Source organism: Micropterus dolomieu, linkage group LG09 (assembly GCF_021292245.1).
Source record: "Micropterus dolomieu isolate WLL.071019.BEF.003 ecotype Adirondacks linkage group LG09, ASM2129224v1, whole genome shotgun sequence".
Classification (NCBI taxonomy): Eukaryota; Metazoa; Chordata; class Actinopteri; order Centrarchiformes; family Centrarchidae; genus Micropterus; species Micropterus dolomieu.
In genome coordinates this window covers 15866752-15890476 of record NC_060158.1, presented here as the reverse complement: position 1 = coordinate 15890476, position 23725 = coordinate 15866752, and the positions used below count along the sequence as shown (strand labels likewise).

Genomic DNA, 23725 nt, shown 5'->3' with positions numbered 1-23725 from the left:
AGGGTTGAACTGTCACTTTATGCGCTTCTGAGTACAGCTGAGACTACTTGACTTACTTTGACACGAGGCACATGTGTCGTGAATATCATCGCTGAACAATGCTGACCTGTTACAGCTCAGCGCATACCACTCGATTGGAGCCAGTTTGTGTCTGTCTACGCAAACAGGCTGGGTGTTTGGTCAGTTTTGGTACCTCTGAGATGAATTTCATATTAAATCTTCAAACAAGAGTAACCATCAGACACACACACACACACTTTTACTGTCTTACTTATACATATTTTTTTAATACATTTTTTTTATAGTGATTAATGAACTGTATAAAATGAATTGTTCTTTTGTAATTTATTTGTAGCTTTGGCAATATTGTTGTTTTACATTCATGCCAATAAAGCCAGAGTGAATTGAATTGAAATTAAAGCAGTTAATCAATCATTCGACTGACAGAAGATTAATTGGCAACTATCTTGATAATCGAATACATAAAGTGAATATATTTGGGTTTTGGACCTGTTGGTTGGATAAAACAAGCCATTTGAAGGCTTCACCTAGGGATTTATGAAGTTGTGATACCATTTTCTGGGCCAAACAATTAATCGATTAATTGAGTAAATTATTTTCAGATGAATCCATAATTAAAATGATGAATGATTTGTAGCCCTGCTTTAGATTGATCAAAAGTCAATCTAGTTTTCTCCAGAATGTCCTTAACTGGTCAGACGGTCCCACAAATTGCCTACAGGAGCACATGTTCATCATCGTCATCGTCATGTTTTTATAAAATATTAAATTCCTTTTTGCCATGAGCCTGATCTGAAGCACTAATATGACTGGTTTTGTGTGTGTGCATGTGTGTGTGAGTGTAAAGCCACCTCCATATGTCGGCCTGTGCATGTCAGAGTATAGGCCTGTCACTAAACCCCTATCTGAGCAGCAGATGACAGCTGTGTTGAAGGGGGACCAGCCCTGCAGTTTAGATTACGGCGCAGGCAGTGTGTGTACACAGACTCTTTGTCGGGGTTCCTCTATGAAGAAAACCCCCATTCAAGTAAACCCTGAGGACCACCTGTTAGTACCAGACATTCCCGGCCTTGTACACACACACACACACTTCAGCTCTGTCGTCTGACAGCAGGGACAACAGCTGACACACGGCCACTGCAAACTCTCAAGTTTCTGCATGGTGAAAACACATGCAGGCACAGTTGTTGAGCATTAGCCTCACCTGAGGTTTTAAGCTAATTATCTGATGTTAAAGAAACAGTTAAACATTTTAGGCATACGCCTATTCACTTGTATTTAATTTAAAGAGTTAGTTGAGAAGATTGATGCCACTCTCATGTATGTATGGCAAATATGAAGCTACAGCTAGCAGGTGGTTATCGAAACTTAGCCTACCGTAAAGACAGGCTAGAAAAGGCTAAAATACACCAATATACAGTCTATGCTATCAGCACATAATCCCTCATAAATTCAAAAACAATTACACTTTTTTTTTTTGTATGGATTAAATAAATAAGATGTAACATGATAATTAGTGACATGTGCTGGTAGCCATATTTGGTACGTTTGGACAGAGCCATGTTAGCTGTTTCCACCTGTTTCCTTTATGCTAGGCTACGCTAAATGTCTCCTCGTTGAAAGCTTTGTGTTAACAGTACAGAGAGTGGTATTGATCTTCTCATCTAACTCTCAGGAAGTGCAAAATAAAATAAAAGTGAATAAGTGTAATTCCAAAACTATTCCTTCAAGAAAAACAACTTTTTTGTGTTTGTGTGGATATTAGATGCCAACACATAGAGAAGCCTCAGTCAGCTTTCCTTCAGGGAATAATGAGACTGAGAAACCCTTCTAGAAACGAGAAAAAGGGTCAAGTGTGTGTTTCGAGGTTGGTTTCGAGCCATCATAATCTCTGGGATCTAGTGAGTGTGTGTGCCCGAGGAGTCCCAGAGCAGACATCCATAAACAGAAGTGTGTGTGGGAGTGACAGAGGCTTTGTGAACTCTATGGAGAACCACTGGAGAGAAGCTCATTCATTCATTCATGCCCTCTGCAGTGGTTTATGTAACGACTGCTCCATAACTAAAAATGGAAGTGTGCGCAGAAAACAGGAGTTAATTTGAGCTCTGATATAAAAATATCAAGGCCTGCGAAGGAGGACTAAATGAAAACACAGCTAAGATAATAAACAAGCTAATAAACTAATTGTTTTCAGACATGTGTATTGTCAACGTTCAGAGGATGGTGTATATGTAATACTAATACTCCAAAAATAATTTACGGTATATATGTAGAAGTACTCACAATCTTGCTCCACACCAGTCCTGTAGTGTGATGCTGTTTAATGAAAGACTGCATCTCGGTCCAGATTGACAGGTAGGAACGCACCCAGTCTACATGACGTCTGTCGCTGGGAGAAAAGGGAAGGTGGAAGGATGGTGAGAGTGGGAGGCAAAGATACGATATGCAAACAAAGAGAAAGATGAGGTTAACAGTAAAGTGGGAAGCAGCAAAGGGAAGAAGTGGACATGAGGATGGACTGAAGCAGTAATGTCAGTCAATCAATCAGTCAATAAATGTTTGATTTAATTCATTTGAATCACATATGAAGTAGCACTTAATATTTCTATTAAGATATTTATTTTGTTGAGGAAAAGGGACTGAAAAAAGATTTTACCAAATTTTACTCATGCATTTTACTCATTGTTAAAAAAAGATTTTATCATAATTGTTTTGAATGTTCAACCTCAGATTAAGTGATCCACTGTTTGGCAGCAAGTGTTTGACCATAAAGAAAAGTTTAAAATCACAATTAACCATCTGGGCTGGTATTTATCAAGCTTCTCAAGGTGCCATTTTAGTCTTAAGTGCTGAGAATTCATTAAATTTACTCCTACTTTCAAACTTAAGTATAAAAATAAGGTATCAAATGTCTTAAAGCTAAGAATCACACATGTGCAAATCTTTCAGAAGAGGAAGAATGTTTCTGAATTATTTAACAACGTGCAGTTAATTACACAGTATCGGTTGGTGGTGATGACGCTCCGTTTCTTCATCACAGGACAAATGCAGAAATGCAATGCTGAAGATTTGAGGACATCGCAACCTTTTATAGGCCGAACTGTCATGGACGCAATTATGGCACTTACAGGTCCACACACTGTCTTCCCAACAACACCCCTTGTAATCCAAGAGAAGCATTCTTGAAAAAAGCCGGCGCAATTAAAGTAGGACTAGGTTGCTTCATAACTAACTTTTAAGCGCAGCTTTGAGCCAAGAATTTTTATACTCTTAAGCCAACTCTTGAGTAATTCTGAGAAGCTTGATAAATATGAGCGCCCGTATTTATCAAGCTTCTCAGAATTACTCATAAGATCATTGCTAAGAACTGACTTAAGAGTAAAGAAATTCTTGTCTCAAAGCTGTGCTTAAAAGTTAGTTATCAAGCATCATAGTCCTAATTTGAGTGAAGTGTAGGACTAAATCTTAAGTGTCAGCCTTAGTGCTGATTTACGACACTTTGCTGTGCTGCAAACAGGATTTTGGATGACGATGTCGCCAAGGACCAATCACTAAATAGATTTCCTTCTTTAAGAATATTCTCAGATAAATTCATATTGAATGGTGAAATTCCTAAGAGGAGTTTATATTCAACACACATTTAACAATAAAGAATTTTCAAGAGAATACATTATGATATAGGCCTACACATTAATAAATGAAAGATAAAAAAAGTTTATCTTTATAAGAGAGCCATCAAATACTCCTAGTGCTCCTGTATTACCGGCTATTTGCATGACCTGTGTTTGTTTCTGTCGGATTTTCTGTCGGATGTTCTGTCGGAAGTTCCCTTTATAAATCACAATCAACTTGAAATGTGGCGCATGTGAGGGAGCTCCATGGCCGACCCTTCAAACACCCATAGTTGCCTATAAATGGTCAGTGAAACTCCCCTCATTAATATTAATACGTCCTGACTGCAGGAAGAAAACGAGGCAAATTCTGACAAAGAAGCTACAAAACGAGATTTAACTCAGTGTGACACTCATGTTCCTTTTAGTGAAGCTGAAGCATGTTGTTTGGTGGGTAAAAAACGCACTTTCATGCAACGCTTGTGCACCGGAGGGCAGGGGGCACCGGAGCTCCACCTGCCCCTTCCTGCAGATTATCTGCAGGAAGGGGCAGAAACATGAAACTATGTTCTCGTATTTGCTCGACTGACACATTGAAAACGGCATCAATTTAAATATAATTTGTCCTCAAATTAATTAATAGGCCTACTTGTAGGCCTATTAATTAATATGACTCCTCATTAAACTGTCCAACATATTTGAGGTGTTCTTTTTCAGAAACAGATATCTCCAATTGTGTTATTTATCCTCAGTCATGGTTCTTTTTGTGCGCCGCAAATGATCTTAAATTATGTTTTTTTATTGCGCACTTCAGGGAAAGTCAATCAAACCGGTGTTTTTTATTCAGAAAGGCTTCAATACTCAGAGGTGATATTTCGATATATTTTACACAGTAGTAGGCCTATTCATTTCAAACAGTTTCATCCTTTTGCCATGTGAGTCGCCGTTTCTCATTTTTCCTCTTTATGTGCGTACGCATGGTTCAGAGTTTACTTACAGGACGCACATTTTCCCGTCAAGTTTGTTTTTTGTAAATCACAACCATTGCCTGGGAAGTGGCGTACGCACGTTTCCAGCCGTTTTGTATGTATGCACCGTTTATAAATGAGATCCCTGGTCTCTTCAGCTTTCACTCAGGAGCAAAAATTTGCCTTTGAACTTGAAAGAAATCATGATTTGACATTTATTGCAATAATAATCTATATCGAATGATATGAAATGTTTTATCTTGATAACATTTTTGGCCATATCGCCCAGCCCTAAAGGCAACAAGAGAAGCATAGTTCTTACATTTACAGAATTCATAGCATAGTGACACTCGCAACTAACCATTTGCCAAACCACGATGTTGTGTTCAATGTATTATTCCTACTGTTACAGGCAGTAACGGCTTTCCATTAATGTCCGATCATATGAAAATCTATTGGCAGATTCTTGCTTTAGTTGTGCAATCCGCATTACGTTCATGTTTAATGTTTAATGTTTTTGACCTGACAAAGATCTTAATTGAATCGAAAAGTTGTCTATTTATAAATATTTTGTGAATTAGAGTCAGTGTGCAGGCATTACTTTTTTGACTTTTTTCTTCATTGTTGCCGCTATTTAAATAGCTTTGTGCCTATGTAATATGAGAGTCAGAATCTGAAATTGGTTTATTGCGAAGTAGGTTTTCACATACAAGGAATTTGACTTGGTGTTTTGGTGCATAACAATGGACATAGTTAGAGAAAAGAAATAAATGTACTGCAAAAGTCAGGAATCATAACAACATAAATATAAAATAGTAATTTACGTAAAGATATGATTTAAAAAATGACAGTATTTAAAAGGAATAGGAAGGAATCTGCAGAATATTCATTATAAATTGTGCAATTGTTCACTGTATGTAGAATATAAAAATATTATTACATGTTTATTATATGTTTGTTATATTGTAATATTATAACAATACCCAATTTATCACAGTGAAGTGATTAAGTCTGCCCTATTTTTTGTCAAAGTAACATCATTGCGATGAGGCAATGCACTGAAAACTATCCATTTCACTCTAATTCACCTACATTACCATAAAAGAATGCAAACTTAATGTTCACTGTGATGAATTACACAACGCAAGCAAGTTTTAATAGTCTGCATATTCACTTTCATATTATATACAATTTATTGGAAGCTTGGAAATTATTGGAAGCAAAGGCTACCTGGAACTGATTTTTTTTAAATCTGAAACTCTATATGATTGAAAATTGTTAGCAGTAATGTAAGTTATTTATGATTTTCTAAAACATGTAAAATCACAGTTTGACAGCATAAAATCACTGTTTGTTTTGACAGAATATAGGCTAGTACCACAAAAACAGGATAATAACGGCACTGAACGTACGTGTCCTTGTAGTCCTTCAGCACTCTGTTGGTGTAGAAGGTGGCAGCATCATTCATCTCCTTCACATACGGACCCGGCTTCTGACTCTGCGAGAGACGAAAGTTCATTAGAAAACACTCTCACTGTCAGCGCTGTGAGGTCCAAGCTTTCTTTAACAGACCTTTGGGAAAGTGAAGAAAGACGATCCGCAGATTTGTCTTCATTTGAGAGTAAAAAGCAGAAGAGCACATAGTGACATGTTTGATAAGTCCTGTGGGGAAAACTGCCCTCCTGACAGCAACAAACACTGGCTGATAAGAAGCAGCTCCAGATATTTTACTTCTCAACTGGAAGAGCTTTGATCTTAATCTAAATGATAATCACTCCTAAAGTAAGAAGAAGAGATTTTGTTTTGATGGGAAACAGAGACTGATGTGTTGTTAGGGGAAGAAAAACATGGTAGGTTGAGTTTATTCATACTTTTCTGTCTATATACAACATAGTTTTAGTTTTTATGTGTTTACTTTGAATTTCTGTATAATTGCATTTAAGGTTTTCTCATCAGCATTTTCCAGAAGTGGTTAGCTTTACTTTTTATTCCAACTTAGAATTAGTTTAACTTTTAGATTGTCTTTGCTTCCAAGTTGAAATTGTTCAAAAGATGAAACTCCAAACATGGTTATAATTTGATATTTACTTTAAATGTTAAACATAATTATCGTCGGTGGCATTGTGTTATCATTTTATACACATGTGTATGTGTGCTTTTCTTAGGTTTCTATAGGCTGATTTACATCTTCTTATGTGTGTTTTCCTATATACATGTGTGTTTGTGCAAGTGCATATTTGTGTTCTTCCTCACCACAGCCACCCAGCCTAGAGCAGGGATGCTCTCGCTGACGGCCGACAGGTGGTTGAAGAGGCTGCTGCCGCGGTTTCGCTCTCGGAAGCTCTGGATCTCCTGGATGTGATCTGAAATTGGCTTCAGCAGGTCACGAAACTCCATCTGCAGAAGAAGGAAGAAGGAATTAGGACAGGACAACAGGACAATGCAAGGATGCAGGAGATTTCAGTGTGAGAGGAGAAAGCATGAAGATGAAAGAGGAGGCTCTTAGGAGATTACGGTGGGAGACTTGTGAACAACTTTACAACTTTTAACATTAAAATCAAATTACAAAACCCCCCATATCTAAACAACCATATTGGATAACCTCCTTAGTAAAACATGACAGCCTCTTTTACAAACAGAATTCTCTCAGACATGCTTCAGACACTGGATTTTACAATCCCAGCATTGTTCCCCTGCCCACCCATAGCCAGCCTGCCTCCAGTCAGTAATTCCTAAACTAGACTCTAGGACAGCTACTAGTTTTACTAGCCAGGGCCTTTTTCCATTGGAACTTCTACATCTCAGCTACAGCATCGCTCGTCTCCTGGCTCTCAGCTCCCCTCCCTACAAACATTCCTCGGTTCATGGGGAGATTCCTCTGGCCTTGTAAGGCATACCGCTCCTCCAGTGTTTACAGTTTACCTATCATGCGCCTGCACACACGCATAGATTCAGGAACACAATGTTTCATTGCTGAATTACTGCTGCAGCTTTCTTGTTCTGATCTACAGTGAGCACACACAAAAACACTTTCTTTTTTCAAACAACTTCTTTCCCCAATCAGATACACATGATCTCCATAAACTAAGATAGATGCTCCTTTCTCTGCCCTCCAGCTTCTCAATAAATCCAGCTAATATCTGTATGCGAGCAGCTTTGATGCAAAATATCTCCCCTGTCCAAAACATATACCTTACCATACTGACTGTTTGCTGAGTAGGAATGTACTGATGATTTGAGTTAAACCAATTCATGAATCACAAAAAAAACATTAGTTGATCACCTTTCTCCCTCTTTATTCAGTTTATTCTTTCAGATTTCAGTATTTATCTGTACACCAAGTTACAATTTTCTCTACTTTTGCTGCAAATAACTATTATTTTCATTATTGATTATTCTGCCAATTATTTTTTCAATTAAAAGATTAGTTTTTTTGTCTACAAAATTATGAAAACTGCCAATCATGGATTCATAAATCCAGTATACATCTTTAAATGTATGACCAGAAGCCCTAAAATATTCAGTTTACTATCAAAGGCAACAAAGAAAAGCATTAAATACGCACATTTGAGAAGCTGGAAACAGCATGTATGGCTTTAAAAATAAACAACGAAAATAAAAACTTATCAAAAAAGTTGAAGATACGACAAATCGATCAATCAAGTGATCGTTTTAGCTCTACTATTTATGTGAAAATTAATAAAGGGCACATTCTCCAACAAATGATTGCAAGTGTCTGGCCCTCTCTACATTACAGAACAACAACAACCTCATCATGTCTCCCACTGAAAGCATGACATGTATTCTATGAGTCTTAAGTCAGAGTGTGGACCTCCCCTCACTCAATCATGCTGCACAGTGATGAGGGAGACAGACATATGGGCTGGGACGGAGTGAGAGAAGAAGTAGGATGGTGCAAAGAAGACTTATTCAACCTTTAGCTGTATTCGCAAGTGCAATGTACCCCGTAAATATTCTGGCAAATTTGCATGTCGGCATCGAGCCAGAACAGAGGGCAGAGTCAATTTTCCATGTAAGACCCTTCATCAATTTGCCAACAAAAACAGCTTCAATCCTAAGATGTTTTCTCCTGCTGTTCCTCGCAAGTAGGAGCACTCAGACCACTGGTGACTGATGTTGGTATTGTCAGATCAGCCTTCTACACTGTGGGAAATATGCTTAGTTGTTTTCCTGGAGAGATAAAAATGAGATAATTGATTCCACTCTCATGTCTGTATGTTAAATATTAAGCTACAGCCAGCAGCCAGTTAGCTTAGCATAATCAGAATCTGAATCACTTGTAAGGGACAGGTATTTGTATGTGTATGTACGAGTGTATGAGGAATTTGGTGCAGGTCTTACATTGCTCTCAGTGTACATACACAGAACAAGCATAAACAAACGGCACAAACAGACACAAACTACAGTGTACAGTACACACATACACACAAACACAAATAAAACAACATTTTTCAACATTTGACAAGACAATGGTGTAATGGAGCAGAGTGCAAAGATGCTGGAATAATTAAATATTTTTGAGCAGATGTTACTATGTACATGAGGTAGGTGGATATGATACAGTATATAGCTACTGAATTACCACAATGATTAATAAATAGTAAACAGTATGCAGGCCGATGTTAGAGTCAGAGTCACAGGGTTATAGCACAGGGATTGTTCCTGACACTTGTGAGTCGGGAGTCAACTGTTCATCAGAGTGATCAGATCCTCCTAAAGACCACGATCATCTCCACAGTTTTAAGTGTGTTAGGCTCCAGGTTGTTGTGACCACACCAGAGAGACAGCTGATCAACCACCCGTCTGAATGCAGACTCATCACTGTCCGGGATGGGGCTGATGATTGTTGTGTCATCTGCAAACTTCAGGAGTATGGCAGACGGGTCTCTTGAGAGAAGAACAGTGGGGAGAGTACACACCCCTGGGGGGCCAGTGCTGACTGTCACCTACTGCCTCCTGTCGGTCAGGAAGTTTGTGATCCACTGACAGGTGGAGGCAGCGAGCTGGGTGAGTTTGATGTGGAGGATGTCCGGGAAGATGGTGCTGAATGCTGAGCAGAAGTCCATGAACAGGATCCTTGCAAATGTCCCTGGAGAGTCAAGGTGTTGTAGGATGGAGTGCAGTCCCATTTTGACTGCATCATCCGCTGACCTGTTAGCCCTGCAGGCAAACTGCAGGGGGTCCAGCAAGGGGCCTGTAATGTCCTTCAGGTGGGCCAACACCACTCTTTCAAAGGACTTCAAGACTACAGATTTCAGGGCAACAGGCCTGTAATAATTTAATCCTGAGATAGAGGGTTTTTTGGGGACTGGGATGATTGTGGAGCGTTTAAAGCAGGAGGGAACTTCACACAGCTCCAGTGATCTGTTGAAGATCTGTGTGAAAATGGGGACCAGCTGGTCAGCACACATTTTCAAGCAGGATGGTGACACTCCGTCTGATCCTGAAGCCTTCAGGGTTAGGGCAGAGCTAACTCACATCCTCATCACAGATCCTAAGTGCAGGTAGGGGGTCAGCAGGGAGGGGTGGCAGGTTGGCAGGGGGTGTACGTGGCTGTTTGATGTTAGAGCAGGAGAGGTAGGGGTAAGGGGTGTGTCTGTGGGCTTTTCAAACCTACAGTAAAACACATTGAGGCTGTCAGCCAGTTGGTGGCTCTCCAATGTGTAGGGGTATGGTATCCTGTAATAGGTGATGACCTGCAGGCCTTTCCACACTGATGCGGGATTGTTGGTTGAAAACCTGTTTCCCAGCTTCGCTCCTCTTTGCTGCTTTGACCTCTTTTGTTAGCATGTTTCTGGCCTGGTTATACAGGATTCTGTCTTCACTTCTGTAGGCCTCCTCATTGGTCTGACGAAGCTGCCTGAGTTTTACTGTAAACCAGGGTTTGTAGTTCTTGTTTCTGCAGAGGGTTTTAGTCGGCACACACAAGTCCTCACAAAAAGTGATATAAGATGTCACAGTGTCAGTGACTTTGTCCAGGTCTGTGGCTGCATCCTCAAAAATACTCCAATCAGTATAGTCAAAGCTGCAGTCTTGAACACAAGATTAGCAGATTTTAATTTCTGCCTGTAGGTCAGGAGCGTAGCATAAAGACTGGAAAAAGGGGGAACGTCTAGCCTGGTTCTGTACGATGTAACAAAATCCACCTTCCTGCACCTCTAAAGCTCATTATATATCTCGTTTGTTTACAAAAACTGAAGAATAAAAAGACGTGGTTGTGGTTTTATTGGGGGTTACAAGCTAGAATACAGCTAACTTTTGAACAGAGACATGCTAGCTGTTCCCCCTGCTTCCAGTCTTAATTTAGTCTAAGTTAAGCTAATCGTTTGATAGTTGTAACTTCATATTAATTGTACACAGAAAAAACAATGAAGTGTTTCATCACTGGGGAGCAAACTAGTTAACCTCTGGTCAGAGCTGGCTTCATGAAGCTAGTGCTAGCACCCAGTTAGCTTAGCAGAAAGACTGGAGGCAGCTTCATGATTGCTGTACAAGTATGAGAGGGGTATCAATCTTTTCAGTAAAACTTAACAAGAATCTGAACTAAAGCAGGACCTTAAAGTCATTGTGTTATGATATGTGATTGCTTACTGTTTGAACTACATAGTCAATCTCTGAACTGAGCTGAACAAAACAATTTGAATCAGCAAAGTGATTCTAAATGCAAATGTACATATGACTACATGGATTAGACTGTATATGTGACTGTAGACAAACAGATAGAGAATGAGTCGACAAAAGGATCAAAAACGTCTGCTCACATTATTTGATGGGCAGCGAATATGCTCAGTGTGTTACAATAGCTCAGCGTCCAAGCCTTGACTTCCTATACAAGCAATGGATCAAAGGTAGAGTGGAGGGCGACAATGGGAGACCAGCTGGGTTGTGAAAGTCTGTGTGTGTGTGTGTGTGTGTGTGTGTGTGTGTGAACGGAGACACAGACACGCTCACACACACATCAAGTTAACAGGTCAACTTCAGGTCACATGAGAGAGAGGCTTACTTTATTTTGCTCTCACACTTTCTCTCTCTCTCTTTCTCTCTCTCTTGCACACACTGACAAGAGGCTCAAATATAGAACATGCCCATAAAAAGTCAGACAGCACAACAGAGCTGCGCCGCAGAGAAAGGCCAGAAGTTTGTAAGCTGTGTGAGTGTGTGTGTGTGTGGCGTTGAGGGGCACAGGCCAGAGTCACACACACTTTTCTTCCTCTGCCTGATCTGTATTGAGGACTACAGATATAGACATGAATGGGTGAGGTCTACAGATGTGTGTGTGTTTGTGAAGGTCTTTAGGGAGGGTTTTTGGTGGTTTGCGGGAAGTCAGTGTGTGTGTGTGTGTGTGTGAGCACTGAAGGGTTTAGCGGTCATGTTGACGGTGTACAGAGAACTGATGTCCCTACCTTGTGAAGCTACAGTGGTCTCAGTTCCTCACTTCCTTCACAATGGATTTTCTCATGGAGAGTTTCTTAAACATGACTGTGATTTTATATCCTTATTCTAAAGGTAAATTACTACAACTGTAGTGTCAAAGGAAATATTTGAATCCCAGATTATCCCATTTTAGATCCCATTTAATTATTATATAAGATAATATTTTGTAAGCATTCAAAAGCTACAGCTCCCATGAGGCTATGACGTTGCTACTGGGACTAATGCCTAAAGACTCAAGTAAACATGTCCACCAATATCTGTCGTTCATCTTAATTAAATGAACATTTAAGGGATATCTTGCTATGTTGTCATTAGACATTATTTTCAACTCTCCCGTGACCAACTCTGCATTCATACAACCATCTTGAGTTGTCTAATGGTATAAAGGCTCACAAGTCCTAAATCTTCCCCCATTGCTACCTTCAGCATAAGACTTTTGGGATATGATGCTGTGAATGCAATTAAATTGATAGCTCTTTTATCTTAAAATTATGAGATTGTCAAATTTTACTAAGCAGTATGGTTGTAATTATCTGATACGAGAGTCATTTTACGTCTTTTGGGTCATGTCTCAAGCCAAGTTAGTGAAGCAGTCGAGCTACAAGTTTTTCAGCTTGAATTGCTGAAAAATCTGAATGCTGACCATTAAAATCACATGACATCTAAACATTTTGCTTTTAAACCTGTTAGTAGAGGGGTTTTTCGCTAATGCAATATTAATTAATTAATCTGGCACTTCGTTAATAATTTTTTACTGTTCCAGGACATAACAAGATAAAATCTTCAAAAGGACTTGAATGTTGTTGCATTCTTAAGTCTTAAGTCAAGTCAGGGTCAGCAGTCCAAGTTAAGTCTAAAGTCCTCATTTTTGTGACTTCAGTCTGAGTTTCAAATCTCAAGTCTACAGTTCGACTGCATACTAAGTTTGTTTAGAAAATTGACAGAAAAACAAATAATTATGACAATTACATGTTACACAAGACTTAAAGGGAGCTCATGAAGGTTTTTGTCCCTTTTTTGTTTTGGGTTTGCCCATTTGGCTGAATTTGACCACCTCTTTCCCCATATCTCTCTCTGCTGTCACCCCACCCCTCTAATGGGTCTGTCCCTCTCTCTCTGTAAAAACCCTCACTCTTTCCTTGTTTGTATTTCTGACAATCACTGAACGCTCTTTTCACCGCCTCCTAACCAATGACCTGACAGATAGGGAGTAATCACTTCCTGGTGGGCTCTGCGCACCCTGCATACACACACACATACAACACAAACAGAAGGCCAATGGGATGATATCATATCAGCTCTCTCTCTCTCTCTCTCACACACACACACACTCACAGCTTTCTCTCCCACCCCCCTTTCTCTATACGTGAACATGTTGGGAATGTGTTGTATTAGCGTTTTTCTTAGTCAAAGAGCAGAGTAATCCCTCTGTGAACAGCCCTCCATGCTGGGGAACACAGGAGGGGAGGACACAGACTGACACCCAGGACTGAGATACACTTCATTCCTATGTCCAGCTGCTGTTAAATGTCAAACATCTGATGCCAACTAAAACCAACATAGAGAATACTGTAAACAACAACAATGGCAATGGGACAAGCAATGTTACCTAAACTGTAAATGTGATGTGATGGCCGGCACTCATGATGTCTGTTGCTAATAATTAACCATTAAATAACATTAACTGTTGTTTTAGGGGACTTTTTTGTATCTTTATCAATCAGTCAACATGAAATGAGGAGAGAGAGATGGAATGAGATGAATGAGATGCAACAAAGGTCCACAGCCAGATTTGAACCAGTGACATTGGGGTTTATGATCAGCCTTAGATTTCCAGGGTACCTCAAACCTTATAGTTTTACATTCTAGCTCATGTCTCAGATTATAAAGGGAAAGTGTCAGCAGTGGTTTCAAAATGAGTTTTTGTTCGTAAATGTGAAATATTTGAGTTTTGTTAATTAAGAAAAAAACACTGACATTGAAGGTTTAATATAAGTAATTTAGAAATAGTTTGTATTTATTCACTCACTTTTTAAAAATTTGATGTAATCAAAGGTCAACATTTTTTTGAGAACATACCTGTCAGAAAAAGTTAGAGAAGTTGTGTGCAGTGGTATACCTGGATACCAAAGAATTAATATAATTGCAATACAAGGAATAACTGCACACTGGACTCACAGCTTCCTTTAATTCTATCAGTGACCTTTAGATGAAATACAGGTCGTTCTCAGGCAAACCCTAACCACTAATCCATTTACTCCTTGTGTTGCAATACACCTGACAGATAGTTAAGTAATCAGTCTTATATAGTAGGTCAACAGTGACCACAGCAGCGGTCACACCATCAGTAGGTTTCAGTATGTTATACCTGTGCAGGCTCCTGGTGCGTGGCAGCCATTTTGAGCAAAGCTCTCTGAGTCTGCAGGGCGTCGTTCACCATCTCTGCCTGTCGATCACAAAAAATCAAAGTCAGATCAGCAGCAAATTACTATATTGTGTATACCGAATATAGACAATGTTACAGTGCCCTGAAAAAAATATTTGCCTGACATTCTTTGATTCTCATTTGTTTACGCTTTACCGTGTTCTCTCACGCCCATGAAAATCATGGCAGTGAATCTGTCTGTCATAGACATAAAAAGGAAAGCACACACACACACAAACACACACACACACACACACACACACACACACAAACAGAGTTTGGGTAAGTCCCAGCCAGCTGTGTCCTGTGTGTGTTTGAGACCTCCAGTTGAGGGCCAAGGGAACCACCAGGGAGGCTTTGTCCATAAAAGGAGCTCTGCAAACTCATGCTCGCACTCTCCCTCCTTTTCACCCCATTCAGTGATGGCACACAGAGATAGAGGTCTTCTTCTAAAGCTCCAGAGGAAGAAATACAAGCAATCTTTTTCTTACATTTTTGCTGTAATTTCCCTCTGCCTGCCTTTACTCTTCTGTTTTGGAGCACGTCTTGTTGTTTTGGACATGACACAGCTATTATTGCCAACTGGCGTACCATAAAGCACACTTACAGTCCTAGTGGGAGTACAGGTCATTACCAAAAAATAAAAAGTACTCAACTAACAGATTTGAAAGTTCAATCATACTCCCATCCATGGCTTTATAGAGGACAGGAAACCTTTTCAGTTACATGCACACACGAGTACACCTCACTGACTATCTACTTTTGGGCCATAGACCTCCCATAGACACACACACATCAACATCCATCAGCTTTCCAGAGCTGTGCATTTTTTAGTGAAAACTAAAGCAGGACAATCCCTGTTTGTTTATAAGGGTATGTCTAATCAAATAAAGGTTGGCACAGAGAGACGGTAATAGTTGCTCCACTGGTATCCATCTGTGCTCCCTTTAGAGTGGAGCTCAGCTCTTTCTGAAGAGCTTTTATTCCATCTACTTTCATACAAAACGCACATAGAATTTCAAGTTATTTAGCAAGCAAAACTTTTCAAATGGAGAAATTCTCAAAATCAGGGGAGACATTTGGACTGTGAGGATGGTTTAATCAAGTAGGATGGAAGACCTATCATTACAATAATGTCCAGTTGAGTTATTAGAGTTAAATTGAGCTCCAGCAATTAGCATCAGACTTCCATTAAGCTGGGGAACTGGGAGAAATGTTTTTTAAAATGTTTTTTTTTATTATTACTTCTCATGATGAAAACTGAACTTGTTGTGTAGTGCCACTTTGAAAGATGATTAATAGTTGCTTTTGCCAACTGTAATCTGTAACAACAGATTCATAGGACAGCAGCTGTGGAGACATCTGTCTGCTGCAGAACGTGCACGAGTGTGTGCATGGGCAGATGCTTGTCTGAGGTTTCATCGTCACCCAACATTTGTGTGGAGTGCTGAGACTGCATACTATGAATATGTGGGGAGAGTGTGTATCAAGGGTGTACATTTAGTTTCAGAAGTGAAATTAGAAGTTGTTTAAGTATATAAATGCTGTTTCCTGCATGTTTTTACATTCATCTATCAACGTAGAAAATACCAAAGAAATAGTAAAATAAATGTTAAATTTCTCTTTTAAGTACAAAGAGTGCTGTCCTTTACTGCATTAACTGAATTTGTGTCATTTTGAGAGAATAATCTGTAAATAAAAGCAGATTTTCATGCCTGAGTAGTACTGCCAGCTTCCTCTTTAGGCTGGCCAGGGATGTCGTGTTGAAAGGCAAAACCCAGGGCAAAAAAGTGGCCGAATCAGTCACTGCTTGGAGACATTTTAGTGAACGAACCAAACACAACTTACATGTTTCTCCACCTCGTTTCCTATGGCTTGGCTGTTGTTCAGGTAGTCTAAGACTGGACCTTTCAGTATCACGTCAAAGGCCTCGACACACTGAGACAAACCTTTAAACACAGGGAAAAATCACTGCTCTCATGTTGAGCTTTAACTTAAATGTACCTAGTGACTATTTAACTTATGAATAATGCTGTTTTGCTCTGTCTCCCAAACCTCCGAGCTGAGTCTTATTGAAGCACAGACTTGCCTCCATCGATGCCGTTGACACAATCCCCGTTAGCCATGCTGTTGGAGGCCTGCACGATGATGGACATCTTCTCCAGGCGAGTCACAGCTCGCTCCAGCCGCTCCATTAAACCTTCCATGGCGACAAACCTAGAGAAAAAAGGGGGAATTGTTTCTTAAACTGCGCTTTGTCCTTTCTAATCTTAGGCTGATGATTCATTTTGTGATACAGTGTGCTGTTTTAGTTTATTGAGCCAAGAAGAAAATGTTTGTTTTCCCCTCTCAACAGGGAGGTGAGAGATGAGTACTGGATCCTCAGCAGAGTCGCTATTCAACTTTCCCACCCTGCTGCTCCCTGTTTTCAAAAAGCTGGCCCATGTCATTACAGAGAAAAACTAAATGTAGCCAATGCAGCGGGGGTTTCTGAACACCGTCTCTGTTTTAGCTGTCTGGCCCTCTGCCACAGCCACAACCTCCTGAACATATTGTACAATTGGATTAAGGAGGGACAGAGACTGGAGCCAGGCTGAGAGGAAAGTCAGAGAATTTAGTGCAAAAAAAAATGAAAGAAAGTTGAAATATAAAGTATCTTCAGACACAGACAATAGAAAGAAGTGTTTCCTGTTTCGGCCTATTGAGACCCAAAGTGAAGAAATAAAAATGGAAATTGCAAAAAGGACATTTTGATTTTCATTCTTTCTACATAATAGTTCGGAATAATGAGCTGATTTCACCAGGTCATGCTTACATTATTTGGCTAATTTCCTTGAATTACATATGATTATGTGTTTATTTAATGTTGAACACCATAAATGTCCAAGGTAAGGCATTTTGTTACAGAAATAGTACTAGTTCAGGCCTACAATCCACGAGTTGTTGTATCAGAGTAACTCCTTCTAAGATTTCCTCATGATGGGAACAACTCACAAACAGTTATTTAGAGATGAGACACTCTTGATAATGCAGACAGATTTGACAAGGTTAGCTTCCGGCTAAGAGGTAAACAAATCTCATGCTGTAATCAAATGCCACCGAAACACATTGGAGATAGCAACACAGACCAAATTGTATCTCCGTCTTTAAAACTGAAGAGCCATATACATCACCATGAGGCAATGCAGGCCTGTTTCCAATATTTATTAGTCAACAGAGCGGAAATTTTACCCAGCAACCCACTGCATGTTTACGCAAACTACCGCTAGGTAACACGCACACGACCATTATGTCCAAGACACAATCAAATGGTGTGAGTTATAATCTGTTTTATTTGTTTTACAAATGATCTATAAAAAACTCCAGGAGGCTCCGCATTAATATGGCAGCTACGTAGATTGGATTGTGTTCCCTGTCTGTAATCTTTATAAATCATGTTTGGTAATTATGTGCTGTGAGCAGCAAACATGTCCTGATGGGCGTCATCAATTCATCTCTCTCTGGCAGATGCCTGTCGCAGGACTCAGCTGCTATTTCTGCTCTCTGGGTCACAACAGCTCTTAGGCAAGACCCGAAACATGGAGAGCTCAATGTAGGTTGGTTATGTGCAACAAGTCACATGTGGTGCAGCAATGTCAATGTCTTCTTACTGATATTCAGCTTTCTGGTTTTCTTATACAAGATTTATAGCTATTTTTTATTTCGGTGTCATGCCATATTATCATCACCATCTTCTTTTTTTTTTCATCATCACCATCTTAATGCTGTTCACATTCTCTCAGATGCAAATTCATAAAATGCACTACACAATTGTTTCCAGACGTATATATATAAATTTAATTATCTGTTATGTTTTATGTGTGTATCATGAAGGGATTACAAACTTTCATTTTGTTGTACAACCTTGCATTGTATAATGATAAATAATTTACTTTGATATATATGTGTGTATATATATACACATCTATACCCTCACTGGCCACTTTATTAGGGACACCTCGCCAGTAGCAGCTTGTACCCCCTTTTGCCTTCAGAACTGCCTTAATTTTTCTTGGCATACTTTCAACAAGGTCTTGGTGACTTTGGTCCATATTGACATGATAGCATCACACAGTTGCTGCAGATTTGTCGGCTGCACATCCATGTTTTGAATCTCCCGTTCCACCACATCTCTATTGGATTGAGATCTGGTGACTGTGGAGGCCATTGGAGTACAATGATATGGGGCAGGATGGATCCATGCGTTCATGTTGTTTACGCCAAATTCTGACTCTACCATCTGAATGTTGCATCTGAAATCGAGACTCATCAGACCGGGCAAGGTTTTTCCAATCTTATATTGTCCAATTTTGGTAAGCCTGTGCGAATTGTAGCCTCATTTTCCAGTTCTTAGCTGACAGTAGGGCGCTCGTTGTGGTCTTCTTCTGCTGTAGCCCATCTGCTTCAAGGTTCAATGAGTTTTGCATTCAGAGATGTTATTCTGCATACCTTGGTTGTAAAGAGTGGTGATTTGAGATACCGTTGCCTTTCTGTAATCTCGAAGTAGTCTGCCCATTCTCCTCTAACCTCTGACATCAACAAGGCATTTTCATTCCACAAAACTGCTGCTCACTGGATATTTTCTCTTTTTCAGACCATTCTCTGTAAACCCTATGGTTGTGGAGTCACTTAAGTCCCCTTTCTTCCCCATTCTGATGTTTGGTTTGAACTTCAGCAGGTTGTCTCGACCACGTCTACATACCTAAATGCATTGAGTGGCTGCCATGTGATTGGCTGTTCTAGCAGAAAAAAAGAAACAAAATGCTATAAATACGATTATTATTGTTATAATATTGTATGCATAAAAATTATTACAAGTCAAATGTTTGGTCAACCTTTGGGTTGCCAGGTTTCGAAAGCCATATTTGGCTGGTTGTTAATTCTTTTTGAGCATAACACTTGCCTTGTTTCCAGTCTTTATTAACGACCTATGAAAATATAGACTACAGAATTATAACAGCAGACTGGATGGCTTAATTTGTTGAATTTTTTTGTTTGGATGCTACCTTTAGTGGCAGAGGAAGTCCGATGACATAGTATAGAGCAGGGGTATTCAATTAGATTTCAAAGAGGTCTAGTTAGAGAAAATTTCCTGAAGCAAAGGTCCGGAACATCAAAATGACGAACTTGCGTTATCATTCAGTACTATAACCTATAGTTGTATCAACACATGTTTTTAGTCAACAACGGACTGTCAAATCAAATAATATTTCAGTCAGTTTTCACATCAAACTGGAGGGATAATAAATAATAACTATTCAAATAATAAATTCTAAATTTAAGTAAACTAAAGTGCCTAATTTTTAGAAAAAAATGTAATAAAAAGTGTAGCTTGAAGTGATGAAGTGTAGTCTTAACCAATTTTATAATAAACACTCAACACATCATAACAAATGAACAGCTGTAATGCCTCCTCACTTTCCTACTTTCTGTTGTTCAGTGAGAAACGTGAGCTCCAGCTAGCATATTGGAGATCTATGAGATATTCTGGTTTTTAACTGCCCGTAGGAGGAATGTACATGTAAAAATCTGTACATTCTTGATTAAAAGTCATGTGAAATCTCTTTTATCTTTCGTCTCCTCAATTCGGGTGTGTTTCCAAAACGTCTCTGGTGAATCTCGCGGACTCGACTCGCAAGCATCGGTATGCACAGATTTGATTGGCTGAGCAGCGTCACATGAGACGATTGGATCACATGCGATTGGTCTGTGAGTTTCCCGGTCCTCTAAACCAGTACAGTAAATGCTAGAAAAGCTGCGCGGGTTAAAATAGAAACGCTCCGTCACGAGGTAGTAAGTCTCAATAATAAATGGGCTGTAGGTCGGCGGTCCGGAGAGGACGGCGGCTGGGTCCGGATCCGGACCGCGGTCCGCCTATTAGTGACCTCTGGTATAGAGCAACAAAGTCTGTGTAAGGAGAGTGGTGGGATGGATGAGTCAAGTAAACTCAGGACTTTCACTCTGGAGATTGAGATTCGAGTCCAATATGGAAGAAAGACAAAGGTGACATGTTTTAAGTTAAATAACATTTTGAAGATTAGTTATGTCACATGATTTATGTAATGTACATATTTTAACCCTAACCACAATCTTTTCGTGAACCTAACTAAATGATTTTGTTGCCAAAACATAACCAAAAGTACAATTGTTTGACTGTCGTTGGACTAGTATGGGAACCACTCACGTGTCTGTTTTGGGAACGGTCTTATATGTCATTTTGGGGCATGTAACAATCAACCTATTTTGTTGTTGAGGTATGACGACATGTTGTATAAAACAGTAGTAAGTGATTTATTAACATTTTAAAGCTATTAGTTTCAACGTATAAAGTCGTTATAATAAATTGTGCCCTATACTTAGATGATGGCTCAGATAAAGCTGTATTCCTTGAAATTGTAATTTGATCAGAGCTGAAACACCTAGTCGATCAATCAATTAGCTGATCATTAGATAAGTAATCTGCAATAATCAATTCATCATTTGTTATATTGTAATTTTTTAAGCAAAAGTTTCAACAAATGTGAGGATTTGTTACTTTTCCTTGTCTTACATTACCTATAGTCAACAGAATAGCTTGGCTGAAAAGCAGTATTTTATTGCCCTCTTGGTTTAAAGCCTCTTTCACCTCCGACCACAATCAGCATCATGGATATGTGTGATCGGAAATGTGCTCTGTTGCACCTTTGAGTACACCTGTACATCACTGAGGCAAGGTGAGAGATTAAACCACAGACAGTTTAGCAAAAACAGTGGAATTTCAGTGGGTGGTAAGTTCCTCTTTAAAGACATCAGGCTACATCAACACTACTTTTTTAAGAAAGTAACTACAGAAAGAACCACACCAAAGATTTTTTTGCATGGACTGACAATAAGGTGGAACTATTGATGCAGTAACATGGAAGTTTAAAGTTCAAAATATTTTAATAAAAAACAAAAACAAAAAGTTAGTAGCATTGTTTCGTTGCTTTGCATGACTTATAAGACACAATCAGGAAGCCAGATGTGAGCGTCCGTGTCATCGTTTTAAAAGTCCTCTGTTTTCACCTGTCCACACTAATACACTATCCCGGAGTTTTAAAACAAAAACGGGGTCAGCAGCGTTTTCAAACTTCTCCGTTTTAGGTCTTCCGTTTGGAGTCGCTATTTCAGTCTAGATGGGAGGTGCAAACGCAGCAAAAGTTCTGCATTTTAAAACAAAAACGCAGTAGTGTGGATGTAGCCTCAGACTCTAATAAATTTAAATTTTCTGATGTTTTATAGACAAAATGGTGAATTGATTGATGGAGAAAACAATCAGTAGATTATTCGATAGTGTAAATAATCATTTGTTGCCATATGGTTGCGGCTTTAAATTCTATACATTAAATAGAGGACAAAGGATATTTGCTCAGGTCCAAAAGACTTCACTTAATCACTGTCTTGCTCAATAATAATGTGAAAACTTTGTTTAACAACCATAAAACAGAAACAGCCTGCGTCTGCATTGATTATATTGTCAACCAGCCAAATTCTCCATGGCAATGCAAAGACATGGCCTGTGACACTCTTTGAGCTTTTCATATACACTTAATAAGCCCACCACAGAATGTGAATGGGACACAGCCAGAGGGGGTTCAAACCATCAATGGCACAAGTGTTGCAGTCACTGGAACTCACAAAGTATTTCTGATTCTGATTCATCTCTTAATAATTTTCAGCAGTTGAATTAAGTAGACACTGATGGACTTTAGCTCCCAGTAAATGAACAAATTCCTCCCTCTGGTCCTGCAGACAGTTGGGCGGCAGTTTCTGCTTCGTAAAGACCCCAACCAACAGCTGAGAAAGCGCACATGTTCCTGGAGAGGAACGATATTTCTGACTTCACCCCAACCCTGTCTCCTGAACCCAGCGGCCTGGTATCTGATCTTTGGGGCTATATTGGGCCGCAGCCTGCTGTTTGCTGCTATGGGTCTACTGTACGATATTCTAATCCTGCCCTGTACTGTACCTTGTGGAGATTAACGATATAGTAAATCTTGGTAAATAAATCCAGTAAATTAGTGTTTTTATCAGTATAGCAAAACAGGAAGCTGATACTGTCAGTATGCTGTTAATGAAAGAAAAACTGCTTTCTGTCATCAAAAATAACTAAAAAACAAAATTAGTTGTTTATTCAATATAATTGAGTAGGCTTCATGATTTTTAAATTTTAGTAAGATAGATAGCCAGATGAGATACTAAATAGAGCCAAAAATAGTTAATAGTCAATAAACAAACTCCGTGAAAACAATGTAAAATGGGCCTATTGATTAAGATCGAGCATGTAAATAAGACTTTAGGCTAGCAACAGGTGTGAATGTGGTTTTAAAGAGAGCTTATTAGAGGCAGTTGATTATGTAATTAGGAAATCAATGGTCCATTTAATTGGCTATACTTCAATACCATCAGTTTCATTTGATTAATTTTTTCCTGTCCATGTTGGTTTATAGCCTAAATTAAAAGAGTTCCAGAGTAAGAGTTGAGGTAACATTTAACTCTAAACATGTAGGAAATGTGATACAATTGAAAGCTCCAAAAGCTACTAAATGGACCCTGAGGTGAGAGTGTTTGGTCAACTGAAATGGACTTAACTCAGAAAATCTACAGCATATAATCTATGGGCTAAGATGCTGTTTGAAACTCACATTGTGTGATTACAGGGGCTCATCACGCAGGCGCTCACAGGCCAAGTATGACCAGGCTTCATAATAAAACATGACATGGCGCTGGCACTTTCACCGCCCCTCAAATCTGATGCTTCATGGCCCGCGCCACAATATCACCGTTACTCAAAAGACAAACGAGATCAAAGGAAATAGTGGGGAGTAGGCTACGGTGTTGCGACACATTCATGCTAAATTTAAGAAACCATGGCGCACAGGAAGCAGGTGAAGATGTCTCTGTTTGGACATTTCTGCAGAGACGCATCTCTGTCGCGCACCCCCACTGCAGGACATTATCCCCTCTACCCCAAACTTGATATTTAGTTAGAAGCTCGTCGGTGTAGAAACAACTTACCTTACTCCTCTGATCCGCGGTAAATTTCTCTCCCGATATTTTGTTGAGGACGGGCTCGTGGCTGTGTGCTGCTGCGCAGGGTCCCCCTCCTGCCTCCCTGCACCGTCACTCTGCGCACAGGACAGATACTCTTCCGGGATGTCCTAATTAAGCAACACGGTGAACTTGAG

General features: G+C 39.5%; 1 protein-coding gene across 2 annotated transcripts in view; it reads right to left on the bottom strand.

The window, feature by feature from the left end:
* The window catches only part of cap2 (cyclase associated actin cytoskeleton regulatory protein 2), a 27680-nt gene extending 3955 nt beyond the window's left edge, over window positions 1-23725 (bottom strand). The window contains exons 1-7 of one of the 2 annotated variants that reach the window (XM_046059460.1): window positions 23556-23725; window positions 16570-16697; window positions 16329-16429; window positions 14424-14501; window positions 6854-6997; window positions 6013-6098; window positions 2305-2410 (exon numbers count right to left, since the gene is read on the bottom strand). In XM_046059460.1, coding sequence (XP_045915416.1) covers window positions 2305-2410; window positions 6013-6098; window positions 6854-6997; window positions 14424-14501; window positions 16329-16429; window positions 16570-16687 — 633 coding nt within the window. In that variant the 5' untranslated portion in view covers window positions 16688-16697; window positions 23556-23725. Of the gene's footprint in view, window positions 1-2304; window positions 2411-6012; window positions 6099-6853; window positions 6998-14423; window positions 14502-16328; window positions 16430-16535; window positions 16698-23555 lie in introns of those variants that run through there. The other variant, XM_046059461.1, reaches the window with a different exon arrangement.